The sequence below is a fragment of the Pseudopipra pipra genome, chromosome 2 (genome assembly GCF_036250125.1).
Source record: "Pseudopipra pipra isolate bDixPip1 chromosome 2, bDixPip1.hap1, whole genome shotgun sequence".
Taxonomy (NCBI): domain Eukaryota; kingdom Metazoa; phylum Chordata; class Aves; order Passeriformes; family Pipridae; genus Pseudopipra; species Pseudopipra pipra.
The window spans coordinates 67,495,832-67,521,990 of NC_087550.1; the positions used below are offsets into that span (position 1 = coordinate 67,495,832).

General features: G+C 35.2%; 1 protein-coding gene across 9 annotated transcripts in view; it reads left to right on the plus strand.

Moving 5' to 3' along the window:
* PIBF1 (progesterone immunomodulatory binding factor 1) overlaps window positions 1–26,159 on the plus strand; it is a 113,541-nt gene that overhangs the window by 79,263 nt on the left and 8,119 nt on the right. For 4 of the 9 annotated variants that reach the window (XM_064645865.1, XM_064645867.1, XM_064645866.1 and 1 more), the window contains 3 exons: window positions 122–224; window positions 3,841–3,971; window positions 12,366–12,450. The exons of 1 other annotated variant lie outside the window; for it this stretch is intronic. In XM_064645865.1, the coding sequence (XP_064501935.1) occupies window positions 122–224; window positions 3,841–3,971; window positions 12,366–12,450 (319 nt within the window). Of the gene's footprint in view, window positions 1–121; window positions 225–3,840; window positions 3,972–12,365; window positions 12,451–25,122; window positions 25,218–26,159 lie in introns of those variants that run through there. 4 more of the 9 variants (XR_010428377.1, XR_010428378.1, XM_064645871.1 and 1 more) reach the window with 4 other exon arrangements.

Consider the following 26,159-nt stretch of genomic DNA (forward strand, 5'->3'; position numbering starts at 1 on the left):
ATTGGTGAGAAATTAAGGCAATCAAGTTCTGCAATATGATGTGAGAATTTCTTTTACCTATTTTGGAAAATAGGCCTAAGTTGGGAAAAGTTCAACTTGAGCTTGATTTTTGTTGGTACAGTGTTCACTTGGCAAGAAGATTACTGCAACTAGAAAAGCAAAACTCATTGCTTGTAAAAGATCTGGAACATCAGAAGGAACAAGTAACACAGATTTCACAAGAGGTAAATTACTGCTACACAAAAATTCAAATCAGTAGAAACTCTAAACATTGCAGAACAGCTGTTCATAAAATGAAATGTTTATTATCTATTTGATGTAAAAAAATGGCCTCATAATTAACCAAAGCTCTATGATAAAAGTTTTCAAAGAAGTTTTTATTGTATTTTGAAACTAATATTGAAAGAGGGATTATTTTAGGGGCTAAACAAGAATGTGAGGCAGACAGAGAGCATTTTGATTTCTGAACAGAAGACCAGCTAGCCAGACTAGTTTATTCTGTTTGATGCTTAATTGTTCAATGAATACATTGTTACTTTTTATACAGCTTTTCTCTTAAATCACTTTCAAAGACATTTCTGTAAATCCTTTTCTACAATTGTTCAGTTTTTGAGTCTTTGTTACAATGAATTAAATTTAATGGTCTTTTAAAATTCTATATATAATACCTACTAATACATATTAGTTCGACTTGGAGAACAAACACTAAACAAAACTTAGCTTGAAATGTCCCAGAATTAGGACAAACTAATTTTATGAAGTATTTTTAAGACTGTCTTTTAACTTTCTCTTAGGAACCAAAGAACAACTACGTTTTCTATTATATATTGCCACTATGGAATTTCTAAGCTTACAATTTCAGGAATGTGATTTAACAGTTTGATTTTTAAAGCCATGGTAGTTATAAATTAGGATTACTACACCCAAGTACTCCACTGGGCAAATATTTGAATTTTCTACGTCTTTTTAAATTATGAATTTTATGTACTTCATATGTATATATATGATTATATATAGTATTTTAATGAAAGATACATGAACAGTGAAGTCTTTTTTTTTTAACCAATACTATAATTTGTTATGTATTCTTCTTAAGTATATCATAGTAATTTGTATTTGACTGAAACGTAGTCTTTCAAATCTTTACTTGCAGACATCAGGAAATTGGTGAATCTATTGCTTGGTATTCTTCCGTATCACTGTTCTTTATCTTTAATCTTTAATCTTTCTGGTTTTCACTTCAATATGTTTCTTACCCACATTAGTTTTATATTTGCTTCTAGATCACTGATGAAAGATTGAGTACCAGTGACCTTAGTTCAAATTCTGGCAAAATTCCACTAGAACATCTTCACCTCATTTTTATTCTGCCATTAAATTCTTGATTTTTATCATTTAATTTTATAGTTTAGATCTGAATGTAATCCAGTACGAAGTTAAATGTTTTGCAGATAGCTAGTGCACAGTCTACTAACATCAAACTCTTATGTGTAAATAAAATCTTTTAAGACCTGTTTTCAGTTAAACTCACATCTGGCATTCAGGATTGAACACTTCAGCAGATTTATTTCTTCCTTTTTTTAATTTTGCATATGATTATAGGTAATTTGTTTGATTATTTGTTTGATAATAATTACTTATTACTGCTTGCCATCCTTCAGTATGTGCAGGAGGAGTTTACGCTTGTGAACATAGTGGAGTGGAAAGTAGTCCATTGTTCTCATGTTACACAAGCTGATCATCTGACTTGTTTTCAAACAGATGGCAAAAATTTTATTGAAAACTTCTGTGTTTTCATCGGCATTATATACAGTTTTACTGTATCTCTGCCATATTGGATTGTACTGTTTCTAGAATTTATTTGCTCCCATTTTTTGTCTGCTGGTATCAACTTCCCCCTTGAAGTTGTAGCTCGTGTGGTAAATTTCCTGCATTTCATATTTTATGCTGACTGCTATCTATTATCTTTTTTTATAAAGTTCTTAAACTTGTGTTGCTGTCTTTAAATCATTCCCTGAGCCAAGATAGATTTTTACTCCAAGCTGTTGTAACTTTCTTGATTTTTATTTTTTTTTAAGAACAAAAGAGAGATCCTGTAAATTACCGCATGCTTAGGGAGCCCATTATTATTCTTTTGTTTGACAGTTTGTTCAGTCATTTAGAAGAAATCTAGAAAATGGATAAAAAGTTGAGGCAAAAGTGATTATATCAGCTCTTAGTTTTGAATTTGCATTAAATACTGCTATTTCGGTGCAGTATTTAAGATACAACTGGGTTTTGTTAGCTTTTTAAAGGAGGGTGGAAAAGAAAAATAATTCAATAACTAAAGTGGATGCTCTAAGACTCTTTATTTGGTCTGTCCTTGAAACAATTGCTGTTGAGCTTTACAGAAAGAAATCGTATTGATCCTCTGGGAAGGTTCAGCATTACCAAGAAGAAAATACTGACTTCTCCATAATTTCGTTCATTTTAAGGAAGTCTGATATACTGTACTTGAAAGTTGGAACCCTATGGAAAAGCTCAGCTACTGAAGAAAAACTTGTCAGTCTTCTGTTAGTCCTATTATAGTTTGTCAGGTTTCACTTAACTGCAGGATCCTATCTATTTTGACAGCATTAGAAAATAATTTTTCCCTAAAGTCCTGTTTCTGATGCTTTGTGTAGCAGTGACCTGCAGTGTTAAAAGTAGGTATTGAGAATTTCTTTCTACTACAGAAGGTTTGTTGACCATGCCTAGGACAAACAGAATAAAGGAATTCTCATGACCTGATCCAAGAAAGGTCCTCAGCTAGTGATAATCCATTTATTGCCTCTGCAACTCACTTTGTTACTCTCAGTTTAAGTGGAAGCCTATATATATCAGCTTCTGCAAAGTAGTGATCTGTAAGTACTACATCTAGAGTCCAATCTAAATTTTGGAATTAATTCACTTTGCAGAGATTTGAACAGCAGTGCCACAACTGATAGATAGAGTCCCTTTTGTCTAGAAGGCTAATATGGTCTTTGGGTAACTTAAAAAGCAACTAGCAAGTCTGTATACAGAAAAAATGGTACTCTGAATGAAGAAATTAATTACCTGAGTAGTGGGCTTGCCACTGAATGCCTTTTTGGAGCCTTCACCGTGAACATTGTATTTTTTCATGACTTATGTGTACTCCAGCTGCTGAAACTACTAAATCTTGTTGTATGATCTTAATTCTGTACATAATTTAGTGAATGATCTCGTTATATTGCTCAAGATGCAGACCATATCATGCAAGATTTTTAAACCTAGTGATCCTAATTTGTTCAGGGAATAAGGCTAGAAAGGTTTATTTCCTACTTATGGGAATGACAGTTACTTTATACTAGTCTTTTAAGCATCTTGTTGGATTTTGCTGTTCATACAGAGTAACGGATTAGAAGAAAGGGATTTTTTTTTCCATTTGGAATGTATTTTTATCTAGATTCAATTTCTGAGCTGAAAATTCCACTGTAATAGTATACTGTTTTTAAAAAGTCACCAGTCAATAACACCACAAACAGAGGTATTGACTTTACTTATTTTTTTTTAATCAATGGAAGCTGTTACATTAAAACTCTTGAAAATGTAGATTAGGGAAGTGTAGAGAGTAGCATGATTGCAGTGAAAATAACATATAATTAGAACAGAAAATTGGGAGGATAATATACTACTTATTAATTTAAAGGTGGTTTGTTTCCCCTTTTTTTTTTGTTTGGGATGTATATTATTATGCAACTGGTAAAAATCAATAATATCTAATAGTAATTCAATAATAATCAAGTAATTGTGCTTTATAAATAATAAAATTTTTAGTAGTAATACCTTTTTTTTTGGCAGCTTGACAGAGCAAATTCTTTGTTGAACCAAGCACAACAGCCGTACAAATATCTCATTGAAACTGTGCAACAGAGAGATTCTCAAATAAGTCTACAGAAAGAACATATTACACAACTTGAAAAAGATGTCAGGTAATTAAAATCACTATTTCTTTTTTCACTTTCTCTTGAACTGAAAGTGAAATTACTTATGTGTTTATCATTAAGAAAAAATGTTGCAATTGGCCACAAAGTGGGAGATGTTAACACTTCATCATTGATGAACTCCAATCTTTATGCTGAAACTCTAGTATCTGTGATTTCACTCATAATGTCAGAGAAAGGGGCTTTACATTTGGAAAAGCAGCTATGACAGTCAGGTTTAAAGTGAATTTGGAGTTGAGAAGAGCTCCCATGAAGCAGAGGAAAATTCAGGAGAGTAAAAGGAAAGAATGACACAACAGATGTACAAAAGTAAAAAATAAAGAAATATAATCAGAGAAAAATAATAGACTGGTCCATCAGCAAAGGTTATTTTAGGCATGACTAGAGCTTATTCTCTAGTGGAGGCTCTCTGATTTGCTGTTATATTTGTCTGTCAGAACTTTCTGACCACTGACCAACTTCCTCGCATCGTACAGTTTTAGATGATGGTAATAGGAAAATGTCTTTCATTATTCACATAGTAGTCCAAAAGTCTCTCAAAAGTTAGAAAAGAAAGGAAGTAAATAGATGAGGTCATTTCTGAAAGTGTGTGTTTCATGCTTTAAAATATGTAAGAACTCGAATGCATTATTAACATTGATTTTCTAAAGTTTGCAATGGCTCATTGCAAATAATCTCAATGCCCAGGTATTCGTCTTAAATTTAGCCTACAAATTAAGGTACCTAAATTAGGGATTGAGGTCAGCTTTCCTTGGTGGAAGTGACATTCCAAAAAGCAATTCAGATTTTGGATGGAGTGAGTCATTTCCTAGAGATGCCTGTTACTCTCCATTAACTGTAAAGGGAACTTTTTTCATCTTAAAGTGCCTCAGGTTAAGGAAGAAAATGGATCTTCCCCACAGTGTGACCATTCATGGTAAACATACCAGCAGTATTCTACTGTGGGGAGCTGGAGTGTGCTCACCACTAGTCTCTGTTCCTGTAAAGGAAAGTGTGGTCTGACAAAAAAATATTGTAGCAAAAAAAGTAACACTTTGTACATCAAATATTTTGGTAAGAAGTTTTTTTCCTCTAGTTTCCAATATTCCTTGTAAACTAAAACCAGCTATTATTCCCCTAGTTTGCCTTGTTTCGTAGGCCAGTGAAATTCTTGGAAACAGTCTAATGTCTCAGGGCTTTTGGTACAATTTGTAGTCCCTAATTTTGCTATTCATAACTCCACATTTAAAACAAAGGTCCTAAATTACTGGTATTCCCCGGCACACAAGAGAAATCATAATCTGGTATAAATTGGTAATGTTGGTCCTTTACTTTCCCATAAGTGAGAGGAATGTTAAAGGAAGAGATTTCTAACCAGGGAACCATTACATTCAAGCAATCTTTTGTCATGAGGATAACCTTTTGGTATCTGCTGGATTGCAGATTGGAAACTGATGACAGTTTTAAATTAAAATATCCCTTAGGTGATTTCAGATTACTTTGTGGCCGAGTCTAACTCCCAGCTATTCCAGAACTGAATCAGAATGGGATTTAAGTAAATTAATGATAATCCCTAGCAAATATATGCCAAGTGAAGCTGTGCTGGATCAAAAGATTTAGCCCACTATTCCTAACCCTCTTAGTTTATTAAACAGCATTTTGTTGCTTTGTGTGTGGAATATTTTTGAGAGGATGAGTTCAGAGAATTAATGCTCCTCAAGGAGAGCCCTAAATTCTGCAGATAATGTTGGTGTTATTAGAAAAGCATTAGTGAAAAAACTAAACATGGTTTATGAAGCCTGGTTTCTCTGTATCTCAGAGCTGAAGGAAAATTTTAATATTTGTAAGACCATTTAAAAAAAATTGTTCTTTCAACCATTACCTATAATTAATACTGCAATTCTGCAGAAGCCTTTCTAAGTTGAGGTTTAAATTGTGCTACAGTTACACAAAGTATGGGTTTTGTTTTAATTTTGAATACAATAAATGCATTAGTTGTATTTCTAAAAAGCAATTTCACAAGTACCAGCTAACAGGAAAAGTGTTTGAATTCTTGTTTTCAGACTGATTTTTAAAAATACTAGTGATTTTTTTTAATATATTTTTTTAAATCTTATATATGAGTACCAGACTCTAGATAAATCAATGTTATATCAATATGCCTGCACCCTCATAATGAAGACCAAATACTTAGTTTTACCCTTACAGCTGCCCTATGCTTGATCGTGATTTGCCTTCCTTTTTGTGTGCAGAATCTGTGGTGGAGGAATGTTCTTTTCGTGTTGTGTTTTTATGTCATCTGCTCATCAAGAAAGACGGTTCTGCATTATGTAAATCACGGATTCCCTAAGCAGAGGAGTCATAGCTGTGTTATCAGTGCCAGTGTTCTCTATCGCATCTCACTTGAGTGTGGAGGGATCAGCAAGGACTAATTTGCAAGTGAATTTACTTTTTTAGTCTTAATCCATAATTGGCTTCTGTACACAGTGATCACGGCCAATAATCTTTTTAGAACATACTCCTAGGGTGATTAGGTTCCAGCAGATTTCCAAGGATGATGAGTCAGTACTTTCTTGCAACCTTGTAAATGTTTTGCAGCAACCTGCAATAATTTGTATTTCCGTGTCTTTTGAGAAGTTTGTTCGTTGCTACAGGATGTGAGCTTGATTGTATGATGAAACAGACCGTCCTGTTGAAATCAGCTCAAGAGGAAGGCAATTATGAGGAAGGCTATCTATGACTGAAATCTCATTTTGGATGTTCTTGGGACATATCTTTACCAATTTTTCACAAAATGGCCTAAAGTCACTTATAATGTGGTCCCTTTACAGACAACAGGTGTGTTCAGGATTCTCCACCCTCATAATTCTATTAAAGTGTCATTTATGACAGCAGTTATTTCTACAACAGGAATGGGACAGATTCAGGCAGACCATTTTGATATAATATTTTTGAGAAGTCCTGCAGATCCATCTAAGTTTCCTTTCAACATGGTCTTCAAAGTTCACTTCCACTGGAGCAGCTTACATGCCTTCATCATTAAGTGTCATTACCTCTAGAGCTAAGGCTGTCTTTGAGACCCTCCGTATCAAAATGTCTTCCTCACTTGGAAGGACTGTCCAAATAATGCACAAGATTGCTTGTGTCAATGGCTGTCAAACTGAATCATAGAATGGTGTGGATTGGAAGGGACCTCTGAAGATCATCTAGTTCCACCCCTCTGCCATGGGTAAGGACATCTTCCACTTAGACCAGGTTGCCCAAAGCCCCATCCAACTTCTCTCTGAAAGGAAAGGAGTAGTCAAAATACTTACCAGACAGAATTAATCTCTTAAAGTACTATACCAGAACTGGAGACACTTTAGTGGCTTGCTGAGAAGTGTGTCTGTTCTGGACATCTTTCACACAGCTCTGTGGGTCTTTAGCCGTACCTTCACTAGGAGCTGCAAGAGCTGTTGTGGTTGGGGTAAGTGCTTAGCTGAGCACCTGTCATAGCTGTTAGTTATTTGCATGAACAACTTAGGGACCCATTGCCAGGTTATTAAAGGTGTGGTGATGTCACTGCTTAGGTTCTGTGCAAAGGCACAAGTGTATTACCACTCAAAGACAAAAGGAGAGGTTGTTTAGGGGTAATGGAAGCTCTGTTAGGTGTTGCCCACACCTAATGTTCACTACCACTCTCATTCCCATACCCTTAGAATTCTCCCAGACAGGCCATGGGCTGTGCTGGCACTTGGCCTTGAAGAGAACTTGATGGCTCTGGAAGCAGAACAGTTGTGCACTGAGCCAATGCACCTGCATATATGTTTCAGATACAAAACCTCTGGTATTGAGTGACAGAGCATCTGCAGGGTAAATTTATAGGTGGTCCACATGTCTCAAAATATTCTGTTAAGTAACTTCTTATTTATGTTAGACCACATAGCACTCTCATTAACGAAAGTAAATAGCACTGGTTAATAAGAGTAGTGCTATGTGTGAGGATGACTCCTTGCTACTATGAAGAAATCTCTCTAGCATACAGTTCTTTAGTCAGAAACAAAAATAACACATTTAGCATTCCCTTTGAAAAGAAATGCTTGTAACTGTCATGCTGTGGGAAAACAAATCTCTGAATTTCATTCTTATGTGTATAGTGAAGTAATTGTAGTTTTAGTACATAATTTTCTGCTAAAAACATCTAGGTTTATAAATAACTGGAGACATTAAACAGGACTTCACTCATAAAGAGAGGATATTTATTTTAAATGCAGTTACTTACTCAAATTTCTCAGTACCAGTGGCTGGTTTTAAAAGAGGTTCACTTACTCCAAAGCAGTCCTCAAAAGCCTTAACTGTGTGGCAAATCTAGAAGACACATAAGGATTTCACTCACTAAGAAGCTTTGTACTGAAATGTTCCTTACCTAAACATTTTGGGTTCTCTAATTGCCATCCAAACATAAAACTTGGCATACAGTGTTAGATAAGTTTTTCCCATCACAGAGTGGCAATGAGCTTTTTATGAGAATATTACCATTCTGTGAAACATGTATCATTTATTCCAATGCTACTTCAGTTTACCTGAGAACTGGTCCAAGCAACATTTATAGAAATACATAATTTTCTCTACATTTTCTGACCTGTAATACCACTTTTAAAAAGTTGTTTGGATTTTTTTTTTTTTCAATTTGAAAAAGTAGTTTCAATTTGGACACTTCATGGATATTTTTTTAATAAATTTTTTTAACCCTCCTGAAGCATTCCAATTAAAATCATTAAGCAATACTCTCCTAAATCCATTTTAAAATCTGAGCTGTGGTCATTTGCCTGCACAATGAGAGAGCACTAATTTGTCATGTATTCTTTCTTCTAAAGAACTTTTATTTGCAAAACTTTTTATACCTCTCTTTCTAACTGTGTGACTTAAAAACAAAATTTGACTTAGATTAATAATTAACCATCTGCTCCGAACTATTCATCTGTAATTGGCAGAGAAGGGGTAGCTTCACTATATGGCTATATTATATATTCCATTTCATGTACAAAACCTTCACATATACTATTTGTGTTGATTTTTTCGATGGTAATATTTGTATCTGAATATAAAATGCAAAAAAATAATTCAAGATTGGGCTATTCAACTTCATGCTGTAAGCGGAAATGAACAGAAAGGCACAATCCTTATTTCTTACAGCATTTAGAGTATACAGTTCAGTGAAAAAGAAACCTGCTTTTTTTTCAAACGGAATAGAAGTAATAATAAAACCCAGTGATGTATTAAACCATGTTTATTTAGTCTGTTCAGTATTCAGAATATCTAATAATAGAAGCTTCTGAACAGGATAGTAGCTAGTATATTTAAACTTAAGCATTAACATGATTTAATTGCCCAAATTGAAAAGGGTAGTCTGAAACTGGGAAATGTTAGTATCCATTCTCTAGAAAAATTATGTAACCTAAAAATGTCTTACTTGTAAAATCCAAGCTACTTTGGCTTTAGATCCTGAGTGAAGAAAACAAAACAAGCCAGTGGTTGCTATGAGCAATGTGTATGTATATGACAAGTATTTTGTGGTAAGTCCTGCATTCCTGGTACCTGGATTCATACCTGGCTAAGCTTTAAAAGGATGATGGAATGAAACTGAATATTCTCCAAGACATTTCAGTTTCTTCTAGAAAAGCACATAGAAAAAGCAGGAGCTGCACTGCTTTTCAGTTGGTGCTCCAACCTGTACTTTTGGGGCTACAGTTATAGCCCCACATCTCACAAAGGGCACCTTCTCCACACACAGAGTGAGGCAATCAGTGACCAGGACCATGGAACACAGCGTGGTCTACGCTCGGTCAAGAACATCCTGTCTCTTCAGATCAAAGTTATAACACTTGAGCTGCAGTGTGAGAAGCTGGTTTGTCTAGACTCATAGATTGTGGTTTCAGAATCACAGCAAGGCAGTTAAGGCCCTCCATCACCAAATGGAGCACTCTCATCCTTACCTTCAACTGTGGGTCTCCACTGTACATGGTAAATCCAGTTGTTTTGGTGATCCATGTGAAAAATACCCTTTAAAAAGACTCCAGCTTCCATCCAGATCGGTGAAAGGGCTACTTAACATAGTCACAAATTTTGCAATACCAACACGAAGAGCAGGTTACCAGAATGTGGTAAGGGAAGGATTATCTTTCAGCAACAGTTTTCACTTAGGTCATCTGAAAGTAATTGTAAAGCTGCTCTCTGATTTGTTGCACTGCCAGTTAAAACTGGATCAGGTTAAACTACTCTTTGATGAAAGTGTAAGGTAGTTTAAAGCTAGAACCTCTTTGCTGATGTCCAAGACACTGGTTCAGAACATTTTTAAAACAGTGACTGAAATGGTCAGTCTTCTTCCCAAAACAGAACTTCTGAAGGTATCTCTGCTTTACATAGTCATTACAGGTGTGAATATATTATCATTCTGTCTGGTAACTGCTTTCTTGCTCTGTTACATGTATATATGCCTCTCTAGCAGTATTCTTTCAGAAGTACAGGATTTATTCCCTTCTATCTGCAATGATGAAAAAGCATAAGTATTGCAAAACTACTAAATCTAAAGTCTGCACATCCTTTGGTAATTCTATATTAGTATGTATGACAGAAAACACATCAAGTGCTACTGAATGTTATAGAGTCTATGTCCTGTATTTGACTATAAACAAAGAAATTTAGAACTGCTTCACATGGATCAGTCATGTCATACAGTTTCAGAAGGTATAAGTAGAATAGGTTCTGTTCTGTAGATGAAATTGAACCTGAACATGAACTTCTGGTTAAGTCATAAACAGTGATGTTTATGCTTATTCAGTGCACTACCTAAGTCATTGAGAAACTTTTATTATTGCTTCTCTAATAAGTTTGCCAGCCTCTTGAAGGATTAGTTTATGTTCTTAGGAAATACAGAAATCCACGACAAAGTGAGATACCAATAAATTACAACACACGAACCCAAGAAAAAAGTAGTACAGCAATTTCATCATGATTAAAAATGTGACAGAAAAAAACCCACTTGAAAATATTAAAATATCTTTATAGCTTTTCATAAATGTTACTGCTTTCCTTTTAAATAGCTGAAACAGCTTAGCAATTTGGCAAAAGCATACATTTTTTTTTCTGAGAATTAGTGAATGCCTAGAAGGAATTGACACATAATTTACAATACAGGGCTTGCAAGGAACTGCCAGAAAATCTCTGGGGCAAAGGAGGATGTTCCTTATTTGAAACAAGGAGATGATACATGGCCAATTAAAGATTGATTTATTTTGTTGATCATTTCTGGATCAAATACTGGAAATATTAAATAATCTGTGTTTACAACATATGTAATTGCTCCATTCCATTTATAAAATTTTAATACATTTGCTTTTGAACTCCTGACCTGTATTCAGTATTACATATTTGCACTCCATATGCAGAATTGCATTTTTCATAGTTCTTGTTTTATGTTACAGTTTATATTGTACAGCCTATTTATTTAAGTCATGCTCATGGCATATATAACATTGGTCTTCCAAGAAAATCTCTGTGGCTATTTTAACAAACTAGATTATATGTATGCATGCTTTAGTCTGAAGTTTATTGTTAGAAACTCATGTTTGGGCTAAGTGTGAAAATACATTTAATTATAATAGAACTGCTGCCTGGAATCACGATATGTATGCTAAACAGTTCAAATGTTCATATTCCATAACTACAAAACAAAAGAACAATTAGACTTAAACTTGACATTGTGCTAATAAAGCATTACTTCATGCTAAAACAGTTTTCATACTTGGTTCATAGGACAAATTTGATCCCATGCATTATCCTGGAATAAAAAATAAAAAATAATAAAAATACATTTACAATTTTCACAGAAACTACACAGCTAAAAGAGGGAGAGCTGGATGTTATTCTTCCTTCAATTTGCTATTTTCAGAATTCTAAATACAGTAGTACAAAAAGAGGTGATACTGAGAACAGTGTGTGTTGCTACTAGTGATGAATACAACAAAGAAATCCACATTTTGATATAGAAGTGTAGATATAAGGAGCCTTACTTTGCTTATAAAATAAGCTCATTTTCCCTGGAAGAAACCAAGAGATAATTATAGAATATTCTGATAATTAAATTACCCTTTAGAGAAAAAAACAAAACAAAAACATTTTATGAAGGCTTTGAATAGTTTTTCTGTTTGACTAAAACAAGATTTTGTGTATATCAGTACATTCAGGCCCATTTATAAAAATTTCAATGCTTGAATATAGAAAAGGATCATTAGGTACAATTGCTCTAGCAGACTTTTATTGTTGCCAGTATTTAGCTTTAGAAAATGCATGTTTCAGCCAGAATACGAGATTAAAAGAGATTATCTGTTGCTATTACTGCATTTCCTATCCTCTTTTTACCAGTCTTTTAAATAAAGAAAAGACAGCTTTGCTGCGTGTCAAGAATCAAATGGCAGGAGATTTGGAGAGACTTCTAAATGACCGTGAGGTAATCTTCATCTTTTAGCATTACTACCATAAATGCACTTTTTCTCTCCTGGGTCTTAAACCATGGAGAAAAAATCGGTTTCCTTTGGTTTGATTTTTGGGGCTTTTTTGTCTGTGTCATTTTGAGAAACACAGGTGATTGTGTCTGTCAGGTACTGGAGAGGGTCTCAGTTGTACTCTCAGTTGCTTAATTCTCTCTGATGATTTAGTCTCTGTCCTTTTTTTTCTTTTGTATCCAACAGACATGCATTGCAACATATTTAGAATTTTCAAGCATTTAACAGGTATCTAGATAAAGATGATGAAATTGATACACTTGTAATCTGCAAGGCCTGTATGTGCCACAATATACCCCAGGATCTCTTTGTGCTCCCCGATCCTTGCAACCAAAACCTGGACCAAAACATTGTGCAATTCATTTCCAATACATTAATTTGAATTTCTTTTCAAGTCCAAAACAGGGGTTGGAGAGAGGAAACAGGACAGTAGTTACACAGGTTTCATTCAGATAAGAGTCAGGGTAATTTTTTATGTACTTACCTGACATGGTAAGAGAGGAGATAAGGAGATTCCTTTCAAGGAATCTACAACTCCCCAGAGATTGCATTAGCACTCATTCTATTACATTATTTTCATAGAAAACTGACTATCCATGCACCTGTTGAAGTCCTCTCACTGCACTTCCAAAATTGTTCTCCATCATCTACTTTTCATGCTATTCCCCACATTCCAAAACTCATGTCATCAATTGGTCCAAACCAGTTTGTCTCTCCTGACCACTTAAAAAACTACTTTTTCTTAGAACCAAAACAAAATAATTTTACTGACAGCTGAGTCTGAGTCTCAACTTAAAAGAAGACTGTTCTAATTCTGTTCCTTAAGTGCAGAACTCAAATGTGAAACAATCACCTAAAAGTAAAAAGAAAGAAAGTTTTTAAATCATGTCATTTCTTTTCTGAATTGCACTGCATGTTTGGCTAATACAATTTACTCATAGAACAGTTTTTGCCATTAACTCTCCAAACTGATTGAAGTACATGTGAAGTTCCATGCATAAGAGATTAAAATAGTCAAGTTTCAGAAGAGAATAATTGAACATACTTCTCCAAACTGCAGGTGTCATTGACCTGGCAGGAACATCTGCAGGTGCATCAGAAGTAATCATTCAATAGCTGTTATTTCTGATGTCTGTATCCACATGTATATTTAAATATTAAATTCAAGGCTGAAACAAAGGCACATGTTTGGCTTGGATTGGATTTGGGTTGGCTTTTTTCGTTTGAGTTTTTGGAGGGGGTTTTGTTATTTCTTTGTTTATGTGAAATGCACTGGTCTCTATTAATGTAACTGCGACTGGAAAAAGGGAAAGATTGTACCCATCTTTAAAAAGGGTAGACAGGAGGACCCTGGGAACTACTGAACTGTCAGCCTCACCCCATGCCTGGGAAAATCTTGGAACAGATCCTCCTAGAAGCTCTGCTAAGGCATGTGGAGGACAGGGAGGTGATTTGAGACAGCTGGCATGGCTTCACCAAGGGCAAGTCCTGCCTGACCAACCTAGTGCCCTTCTGTGATGGAGTGACCACATCAGTGGACATGGGAAGGGCTACAAATGTCATTTATCTGGACTTCTGTAAGGCCTTTGACATGGTCCCCCACAACATCCTTCTCTCTAAACTAATGAGAGATGGATTTGATGGGTGGACTGTTAAGTGGGTAAGGAATTGGTTGGAAGGTCGCATCCAGAGGGTAGTGGTCAACAGCTCAAAGTCCTGATGGACATCAGTGACAAGTGGTGTTCCTCAAGGAGTCTGTAATGGGACCAGTGTTATTTAGTATTTTCATTAATGACAGAGACAGATCAAGTGCACCCTCAGCACTAAGTTAAGGGGTGCAACTGACACACCTGAAGGATGGGATGCCATCCAGAGGGATCTGGACAAACAAGTGGACCCATGGGAATCTCATGGGGTTTAACAAGAGCAAGTGCAAGGTGCTGCTGCTGGATTGGGACAACCCCTGCTATCAGTACAGTCTGGGGAGGATGAACAGATTGAGAGCAGCCCTGCTGAGAAGGACTTGGGGTTGCTGGTGGATGAGAGGCTGGACATGAGCCAGCAATGTGTGCTCGCAGCCCAGAAAGGCAACCATGTCCTGTGCTGCATCAAAAGCTGCGTGGCCAGCAGGGCGAGGAAGAGGATTCTGCCCCTCTATTGCGCCCTGGTGAGACCCCATCTGGAACACTGCATCCAGCTCTGGGGTCCCCAGCACAGGAAGGACATTGACCTGTTGGAGCAAGTCCAGAGGAAGGACACCAAGATGATCAGAGGGCTGCAGCAGCTTTCCTATAAGGAAAGGCTGAGAGAACTGGGATTGTTTGGCCTGGAAAAGAGAAGGTTTCAGGGTGACCTAATTGTGGCCTTCCAGTACCTGAAAGGAGCCAGCAAGAAAGATGGAGAGAGATTTTTCACAAGGGCATATAGTGATAGGATAAGGGGGAATGGTTTCAAACTGAGAGGAGGTTTAGATTAGTTACTGAAAGAAATTAATTTCTGTGAGGGTGGTGAGGACTGGAACAGTTTGCCCAGAGAGGTTATGGATGCCCCATCCCTGGAAATGTGATGGCCAGGTTGGATGGGGCTTTGAGCATTCTGGTCTCCCCTTGCCCATGGCCAGGGGCTTGGAACTAAATGATCCCTTCCAACCCAAACCATTTTGTGATTTAAACATTTCTAGATAATTTCTAAACCTTATTATTATATTCATGCTTTATCATATTCTTGTATTAATTATATGAAAAATACTGTGAGGAAACATAATTCTATAAAAATGTAGTGGATTTTCTATGATAGGCTCTTAGCAGGCTGATTTCAAATTAATTTCTTTCAAAGTTTCCTGTTCCTAGTCCTTTTCTCCCAAGTAGGGCTGCTGCCAAATAGTTATGTTCTCAAAGTAGTTACGCCTTGGGTTCCTCATTTTAGTGGTGTCATTGACATGCATTGCAGCTAATTACAAACAGTAGTAAATTATAAAGAAAGGTAAAATTTAGTAATGTTTTCTAAGAAAGCTGTGAAAGTTCTAACTCAAAGGTGTGCAACATTGTTTACATCCAAACAACCTTAGTCCCTGTAAGTACCCTTGTAATCTCTTCCTAATATGCAGCAGTTTGCTTCTTTGTGTCATTTCACCACTTAATATTTTCAAACTGTGCAAAATGATCAGGAAGGGCTTGATTAAAAAGGAAAGCAAATACTTGAGTCTGAAACAGACTTTATCTTTCATGTTCCTCATACCCTGAATGTTTGAATTGAGCAAATATTTCCAAAATTATTACTGTTTTCTCAAATTTCTTTTTACATCTGTTAAAAATAGGCCACATTAGTCATACTGGTTTTGCCAAACAGTGATAATGGTTTTTAAAGACACCTATGCAGAAAAGGATATAAACACTAAAAAAGAAACACTAGAAGTCTCATATTTGAGGGAAGAAAATTACAAAATGCCAGTACTATGCACAAAAATAACACCTAAGAAACAAAAAATAAGCTAAAATTGTTTCCAGAAAATGTGTGAAAATAACAAATAGCTTTTTGTTTGTGTGTGTATGTTTAAATTCCGTCATTTCTGTTTCTTCCTAGTGCAGCCTTTTATTTTTTACTTTTAATACGTATTTCTTCCATTAGTTTTACAGTCTTTGAATTTCTCTAAAAGGCAATTATCTCGTGTTTTGAAATCTTTGTACAGGATAGGGCAACTTAGTTTGTAGTGAGTTAGTCTTCAATTATATTTTTTTTGTCATCATAATAAAAAAGTTAAATTTTCTTATCTTGAGTTAGTAAAGAGTTAACTGCTTTTAAACAAGGTGTGTGTTTTTAAATAAAAGTGATATGCAACCTGTAAATACAGATTTATGCAATTGGAAAAAAATATGAATTATGGGTTTATGTGTTGTGTTCATGCTATCATGTAAAATGGTTACTATCAGTCTCGTTTAGTCATTGCACATACTAAGCTGTCATGTCTTGTTAGGAATTATCTTGTTGCCTTCATGTTTGCAAGTAGAACATTAGAATTCTTGAATAGATAAACCCAAGATATTCATATTTAACATAAAATGAAGTTTAGGTATGTTAAAAGTACAAGCAAAATGCCAGAACAGTGTTAGTGCTGTCTTCCAACATGTTTCAATAAGTGTACAATTTTGACTTAAGGTATTCCAGCCTGTGTGGTCTCAGAATGTATTAACTCTTTTTAATGCAATGTTAGAGTTTGAGGGATTGGGGTTTTTTATTTCTATCTTTTTGTGATATCAGATGGATTCGTAATGTTGCTTTGGAGGCAATTATAGCATTTTATACACTTTTTAAAAAAAGAACTTACATTCATGTTTAATCTTACTTCTCTTTTCATAGATTTTAATTTTGGAAGAAAAAAGTTAAACTTTGAATCTTGAAAGAATTTATATAGGACTCTTACATGAGCTCTTTTATTACAGGAAAAAAATGACAGTAGATATTAATGCAATAAAATAGCTCACTATTTAAAATTATGTAGACATCTAATTTGATGATGATTATTATATTTTGCTGTGGGAAATCAAAGTGAAAACTAGTCACTATACAAAGTCTTTAAAGTTTATGTCCACCCGTGAAGGAGAATAATGGAAGCTTTTATTTTTTTCAGCTATATTCATGTCCTGCTACTTCCTTTTTTCCTGAGTTAATTATTAAATGAACATGGAAAACTTTTTAATCCAGCTTTTCATTTAGATCACTGAGAATCAGCTGGTAGGATAAAATTTCTTTTCTTCTTTATATAGATAAATGCAAACTTTCCTGTTTGAGAGGGAGCTCAATGGCATTATCTTGAATGATCAGTATCCAGGATCATGTTGAGATTATGTTCTTAGAGGTTCATAATAAAGCCTTCCCTGTGCCACTGCCATCTCTGAAGGAACTGGGGTATGCAGTATCCTGGTGCCATTTGTAAGTCCCTTCATGCAAGACAACAAGTACAGTTAGTACAGCCAAATTTTTCAGTTGATTTTAGAATAAGATATTTTATATGTTTTGCAAGATATTATTTGTTTTTCCAGATTCATCAGAAGAGCATAAAACATTGTTTGGAGGAACAATGGAGTCTCCCATTAATAAGCTTCTAGTAAACAGTGTGGGTTTTTTTTTAAAAAAGAGTATTTCAAATCCAGATTAATTTTTTTTAGCATTATTATTTGTAGTCTGTGTTCTCTTTTTAATCAGCTGAACTTTACACTTTTGACCCTCTAACTAGGATAACCAAACCACACCAAAAAACTCCCCTAAGTTGTAGTCTTGATTCTTCCCACTAACTAACTAATTGCACCTCTTATCCCAGAGTTGGACTTTGTTGCCCTAGAGTCTTTGTACAGTCAGGGAAGCACAGGTAGAGAAGGATGTTCCTTAAAAGCATAAATCTAGATGAAATTATACTTTATGCATGAGTTGACCGCATAGCTATAACACTGCCTTACCTCTTTACTCCTCATTCTCCTCCTACCTCCTCCTCTTGCACAAACTCTTGACACATCTCTAATGCTGCACTGGGACCATTCAAATCCCTGAACAGAAACCTAACCTGGCCAAAAAAAGAAAACTACGAAATGGCTGACTGTTAGGTTAGCAATTTGAATCACCTTTGGAAAGAGTCCAGCAAGGAAAAAAGCAAGTAAAAATATTTATGTGTCAGTATTACTTACCTATGATAAAGAGGGCATTTTATGTCCAAAACGTTGAGTATAGCACACCAGCTTCTGTGCCATCCTTTATCTGCATCCAAACTTTATCGTGTTGTGCACATAATGGGAATCTATAACTTAAAGGCACTGAAGTACAGTTCTCTGTTTAGTGCTAAAGTTAAGTGGGATGAATCTACTAAATCTTTTTTAGCTGAAGCTCTTGATCCATCATTCCTTTTATCTAGTTTGTTGCATTTTTTTTTCCTTCCAACAGTCAGCCTTTGAGTTAAAGAAACATTTACCATGAGCTCTGTGATCTTGCCTTTCATGCTCGATGCAGTTGTTAGTATTTTGTAACATCAGAAGTGCAATTCTAGACTTTATCCATTGGCTTTCAAACTTCAGATGAAAACTTGGAAGGGCAGTCTGTCAGCACTCAGATGTTTGGCAAGAAGTTTTAGTAATAATTTCCTGAGGTTACATTTAAGAGGTTGTAAATTTGCTATGCTTTGATGTATAGCATTGTAGTATTTCTTCAGATATTTAAGATGCAGATGTGTCATAGTAAAGAAAACTAATAATGTGCACAATTAAATCTATTTTAGCTTTTCCAATTCAAAGTCCGGAGTGTAGAAACTGACTTCTAAAATCTTGAAAATTAACAAACTGGTTTTTATATTTTTAATGTGGAGTTCATGATGAATTGGGGTTTGGGAGGAAAAAAAAGCAGAGCAAGTAGAACAAATGGAGGGATTCTTTTTATGTTTTAAATAGAAATATTCTAGAAGACTTGAAAACAAAAAATGAGACAGTGGTATAAGAGACCACAATAGAAGAGTAGGTGTTCCTGCAAGTGCTAAGATCAGTGTCCATTTGTATGAATATAAGGGACTTAATTTACATTATCTATTTTTTTAACTGCTTGAAATCACCAGTATCTGATGTCTTGCAATATGGTAATTTTCAACCTATAAAAGTAAAACTAATACTGTGAAACTATCGTTGTAAGAAATAAAAGGGTAAAAATTAGAACATAAATGGTGCAAATTAGGGCTTACAATAGTCATTAATTTCCTATAACACAATTGTTTATGCAGACATTAATATTTATCAGCACATGAATATTATATACTGGTTAAAAAGATATGACAACCTGCCGATATTTTATCTCCTTTACACATCTGTGCACTCATAGTGCACTAGCAGCTGTGCATACAAGTGATAGAATGTAAACTTGGTGAACTAGTCACCTGCCTTATTGACACATTCATGTGTTACTGCGCCAAAGCTCTTCAGCTGAAGTTAGCAACCAGAAACCAGGCTCTGGCTGTCTGCTAGGGGACAAAGTAGAAAACATGTACTAGTACTTTAAATAAACCTATTTGATATCAATCAGTTAAATGGATACAGACACATGAGGTTTGATTGCTTTTTGTTTACTTAAGGCCAGTTAGCTTATGTCAGTAAATTGTCGTGTCACTCAAATTGAGTGTTAAATCTGTCTCAATATGTGTACGTGAATTGGTAGGAATCTTTGAACAGATTGGGTTAAAATTTATTTTGGTTAGCCTTTGCAAGCTTCTATTTAAAACATATTAAAGTATAAAAAACTCTCACTGAGCTGTTGTTGCTGAAAATACCAGGTTAATATTAAAATGCTAATTGCCCAAGTGACTACTATGTTGAACTTATTTTCCAATTGCCAGGTCAGAAACTTTCCATATCTGATGTGTAACTCACCATTTATGAGTAAATGTGATGTTTTTCCTCTACAACCTTGTAACTCTACCCCGTTCCAGGTTTTCACACTTTCTTATCATTATGTCAAAATAATCCTGTTTAATTACTGAATATTTCTCTGGCCTTCACCACAGTAACTGCACACCCACAGATATTATACCCACAACTTAGAGCAGAAAACTATCCCTGTTTTGCAGAAGGAACAATCAAAATAAAAGAAGTGGTGCTTTGCCCAAATCTCCCCAGTTTGTGGTAGAGGTTAAGAGTTCATGTGTCCTAATGTAGTATCTTAATCACAGCCATTCTTTGTTTCTTACATATTTAAGTTCAAAAGCCTGAAAAGAAAATCTCCTTAATGTTTATTTTGCCTAACGAGACACAAATTAACTCTTTTCTCTAAGTCATCTTCTTATATTGGAACTGATTGCTATTTGGAAGTAGTTTCACAAACAAATTACATTTTCACTTTGTTTCATTCTGAGAATTTACATTCACTTTTAATCTCCTGAAAAAGACCACTTTCCAAAGACCTGCAAGTCTATGAATAATTAAATCTTAAAAATTTAAAATATAAATTAAAAAAATGTTTTGAGCTGTAGAATGGATATTTTATATTTTTTGTATCATATTTTCTGGGGGGAAAAAAAGATAAAATTCACAGCAGGCTGAAGGTCTCATGTGAATGAGATTGAAAGTCTAGTTTATCTTGTCCAAGCAAACAGAAGATCTGGTGAGGTGCAAGAAAAGGAGATAAACATAAGGCAACATTGTGTATGTAATAGATGTGCACGGAGAAAAAGACCGAACAGGTGAGAGAGAAAGGAGAAATTAAGAACAGAAGACAGTTATTTCATTGTCTTTAAAATGTAGAAAATCTGATTTTTTTTTGTTTTTTGATAAATAGCTGCCAAATGCATTCTCCAGTTGTGTTTAAGATTGGAGAGAGTCCACATGATCAAGCAGGAGGAATAGCTAATAATTAGTCCTGTTAGGATATGCATAGTTTGTTAATAGCCCTAAGAGTTTTTTCAGAGCTTCTATGAACTAACTATCAGGCTAAGGTTTCCAAGGATTTATGTAAATCTTTATGCATGTTAGACTTTAAACATGGGCATGTGAATTATCAGAATTCTGTGACATTGTTCACAGTGTCTGAGATTCTAGAATAGGCTCAAGTGATTGCATTCATCTCATGTCAGTATCCTGCACAAAACCCTAGTACTTCTCAATAGCTATCCCTTTATCTGGCCCACAAAACTGAAATGAAAGTCAAATGGTTTTTTTCTTTTTGTCGTCTTTTGTGGAGAGGCAAGGTCTCTTGAAGTATCTCTGCTCTACGTTACTTTGACCAGTTACTCCTTTATTCCCATGTTTATCTTTTTTACTTTCACATTGCCTTTGGGACCTGCCCCTCACTGCTAAGTTTTCTGTGCCCAAAGTTTAATTCTGTCTCAGCAATGACCTTGAGAATTCCAGATGAGTTTTCAGCATTTCATTATTAGTCATACTTTAAAGTCTGGCTAATACTATCTTTAGCTGTAATTAAGTTATGCTGAAGAAGATTGACTAGGAATAACCTAGGACAGAAAGCCAATGTGTTGGATTTAGGAACCTGGAGAGTAGCAGCTGCCATCTGCAAAAAACAGAGGTAGAGAGAAGTTCAGACGCTCATAAAAAGCTTTGGAGTCATAAGGGGGAGGGCAGTACGTGTTAAACCAGGGATGGAAGCTTAGTGGATAAAAGGAGAAAACCGCTTTGTTGGAGGAGAGGGGAAGGAAGAGGTATCTGCGGGGGTTTGGAAGACACAAGTGAAAAGATGTGATTGGTAACAGGTGCCATCAAACAATCTCTATTGCTGCCTCTTCCCCCTCTTTTCTGTTTAAAAAGATTTTACACGATAATGTCAAAATTATTTGTGTTTCTAAAATGAACGACTTCCTGCTCATCTATGTGCTGCAACTTGTTTTATATAAAATAAATGCTGATGTACAATGCTTAGCTCTTTTTAAATGTTAAGCCAAAGAGTAATTATCATTTTTCTTATGCTACGTTTATGTTCCAAGATTCTAGTTTCTATTAATGTTCTGCATGTTTTCTAAGTAGATTACAGGGACATTTCTGCATCATAAGTAAGCCCCGGAGCTATTCTCGGCTTTAAGCTTGGAGAAACAAAGTGACATTTACATTGCTAGTCGAGTGTAGAGAAGTTCCTGGCTCATCTTTTACAAAGAAAAATACTCTCCTAAGCAGTATTTCTCATTTTTTGTTATTTATTGTTTCTGTCAAGCTTTAATAAAAGATGAATTCCAAATAGTGCTGAATTTAGGAAAAGGGAGGACTTAACGGCCACATTCATTCTTTTCTTGGAGCTCTGTTATTCAGAATGTGTTACTATTTTCATATGTATTCTTGAAAGAATTTTCTTTCCATTCACACTGAGCAGTTGTGTACTAAACAGGAAGTTTCATAGGGAAAATTCAACTTATGTATGGATTATAGGATGGAGTTGGCATGTGGATTTTAAATTACACATTTTTAAGAGAGCCAGAATCAGTTAAAGTGATAAATGTTTAAACAAGAAATTGTTAGCTGTTGATCAATTTGAAATTGTTCCGATTTTCTTAATATTTAATCAATGTTATACTCCTTTTTTCTGTATTGGCTATGAATATTTCTATCACATTCTGCTGCATATCTAACTTTGTAAAAATTTTACTTTTATTCACTTTATGGTAGCATTTGAATATTACCAAGTGGAAAGTGATTTTAAATACTCTGTAAGAAATAACAAAGACATAGGGAGAACCATACTAGAATATTACCTTCTCAGAAAATACAGTAACTTCTACATAATAATTTATGAAAATAAAGGCGTTTTGACATATTAGCATTTTAGCATCCATTTCCTGTAAGCATACTTCCTAAAGAAAGCATACATTTTATTAAACTTTAATTTGAGTAAATGAATATCACAATAGCTCAGATTAAAAAAATATTGGGGAAATTAGTTACAATTACAAATATACTTCTGATTCTCAATACAAAAGTGAAAAAAACTTAAGAATTTAACATGCAAGTTCTGAATTATGAGGCAAATAATTTCCTGTTTTTGTTAAGTTAGGAAGATTTAATTGTTAAGAACAAATTCAAGACACAGCTGAAATAGGCAGAGATTTTTATGTATCTAAAAAAACAGAAGCTGTTCACTGCAATGTCTGGGCCATTTTATTGTTGACACAGTTCTAATGCATTCACCTTATAAAACTGCATGTAGTTTGTAGATCCATGTAGTCACAGATCTGTCAGTTCATTTTAAGTTTTTATATGCACTGGGATATAGAGAATTTGTGAATTAAGTGTAGTGCAGAGAAGCTATCAACATCCTGCATATGGTCTGGCATCTTTCCACCACCCAGTTATCAGGTTCATTTGTTTGATCAGGACATTTCATACTGTCTTCCAGTTCCCAGCTTTAAAGTGTATATCCATGTGCCTAAGATGACCATATGTGCAATTCTTACACCAGAATTCTTGCTGACTTCTCATATTTCCAGGACAGCTGCAATTAGGATGCAACTATGTCAAATACACTCTGCCTTATTTGAAGGATTGAACCATGACTTGTGATGTTTTCTTAATTTCATAGACAGTTGTTAAAATCTTCTTCGAGCTCTGTTGTGCATGTACATTCTACTCCTGATAGGCACAAGCTCAAAAGAGTTCCACTGTTGAACCTGAATTTGCACCAGTTGTGCCACTGCATCCAATCCATCTGCAGTCTTAAACAGTGGAATGGACTGACTTACCATTTGCTTTATTTTGCTGTCACATCAAAATGGCACTTTCTCCTATTTCACATTTTGTCATCATTCATGTTACTGTCCAGTGTTGTTAAATGTGTGCTAATAGTCTTGGTCTTTTTTCCATTTTGAGCTAAAAAAGGGAGACATAATTCCAGGTTGTAGGCAATCTTCTGCAATGTGTCTCTGGGAGAAATAAAACCCATGAAGAACGGTTCTAAAATAATGCTTTGTCTGAATTGTCAGTAGTTTTGAAGAGGAGACATTGTAGGTACTACTTTTTCTCAAGAGTCTCATTCCTTGATAATGACACATATGTCTCTTTTCTCTAGTGCACTCCAAAGTTCAAGTATCATACTCAAATTTTTTCTTCAAAGTGCTGTATACAAGTCATTGCGTATGTTGAAAGGTAGAATCAGGTTCTACTTCAGTCATCTAGCCTGTTGTTCTCTAGAAATATGTTTATGCCAACAGTCTGTACAGAGAGCTTCGTTTGTTTACCTCTGTTTTAACTGGTGAACTCCAGTGCTATTAACAAGTACTGCCAGTGTAAAGATGATCTGAGAAGTTGTTTGTCAAGTGACAAAGCAGCAGAGATGGGTCTTGCCTAACTTTAAAAATCTGTAGTATAGATATCTGCATCTGACAATCATCTAGTGATTTGTAGTCAGAAAAGAAAAACAGGCACTATTATGGCGTGATTTAACATATCTTCATTTAAAATGAGCAAAATTAATATTACCTTTGAATTTCTAACCAACAGCTATATAGAGGGATCAGACAAGCTAGTTTGCCTAGGCTTAAGTATTATTATCTAAGATACCTAAAGGACAAGGTGAGGAAATCCAACCACGTATCCAGTCACATGTTCCAAAGCCAAACTGCAACCAGAGTTCTCACAAAGATCCCTCTCCATCTTAGTGTCAGTGATTAAGTGATACAACTTTATTTTTAACACACCTTTATTTTCACAGAAAGTTACAGTAGGAGTGTAAGGGGGATCCAAGTAAGGAAATGCACAGGACTTCATAGAGGGCAATATCCTTAGTATTTTCACTACCATCACCTGATATGCCCATAAAGCTTGACCCTAGTGAACACCTGGAGACAGATGACTGTGAAGATGGTTACTTCTGAACCACCCTGCCCTGCTCTTTTCCATATTAAGATCACTTTCTCTCAAGAAGGAGTTATAGGAAGTATAAAAGGTTTTTTTTTTCTGAATCTCTCTATGAACACTTGTGTGTTGAACATGAACTTTTAATTCTTGAGACTCTTGAGAAATCATTTTGAAATAAGCTCTTTATAGGACACTACCAAATGGATATAGCATTCTTAAGTGCTGGTTTAGGTTTCTCAAATCAGTATTCTTTAATATACCCATAGCCTCATTTTCTGAACTCTGCTTTTCCCTGTGCAGACTTGTTTGAAGACTACAATAGCTGCCTAAATGGGAGGATATGTGCATGTGAAGACAGATTTCACTGACTTGCCACGAACCTGTTTTTCATCCCAGTATGGCTGTTTTCCCTCACTTGCATGTTCTATTATATGTATTGGTTTTATTGTTGTTGTTATTTTAGAAGTTAATGTAGTCACCAGACTGCTGAAGTCAAACCTATTATTTGGCTTCCATATTGAGAAGAGTCGAGTCTCTGGGCTCAAGTTGTAGTGTACTAAATCTCTTTTTGAAGCAATTTTTTGTTCAGTTCCTTTCATGCATGGGAGATGTACAGTCAACTGTTCTTGGACCTAAAGACAGTGCTGTAATCTCTCAAATTTCTCCAGACTGGATACATATTTTTATTTTGAGTTATAAATTAAGCACATGGGGACCATATGGCATTTAAAGTGAGGAATACAAGCTTTCCAAAGGAGGTCCTAAACATGCATGCTTTGCTTTCACAGTAGAGGAGACTTACGGATTGGGAGTAGGAATGAAATCATCACCTTAGTGCTTGACTCACAAATTTTGAGAGACCTTAACTTTTGAACAGCATCTCTGAGGAAGGAAACCTCTAGTTTTATCTCTCTTTCAACTGATTTTTCTGATTTTGTGAGTGAGATTGGTTTTCTTTTTTAAAGATGATAGTATTTAGTGCCTTTTCTGTGTTTCCATTCTTTCACTTTTATACTATTTTCTTCTCTGGGAACACTTGTCAGTCATCAAAATTCAGTGGTTCTGCCAGAACCTGATGCATTTTCTAGGGCAGAAATCTCTTGTTCAGCTTCCACAATACAAGTTCTCTGCTTCAAAATGGAGTTATAATCCAAGGTGAAGTTTGCAATTGTAAATTCATAAAGGTATGCAGTCATAAATTGCATATAGAATTCCTAAATTCTATATGCAAAGCTAAAAGTAGAATACCATTCGTCATGGTAAAGGTTCAGTTAACTGTACATGCTGTTATCAGAGTCACTTCGGCTTGAGAGGATACTTAACCATGGGCTTTACTG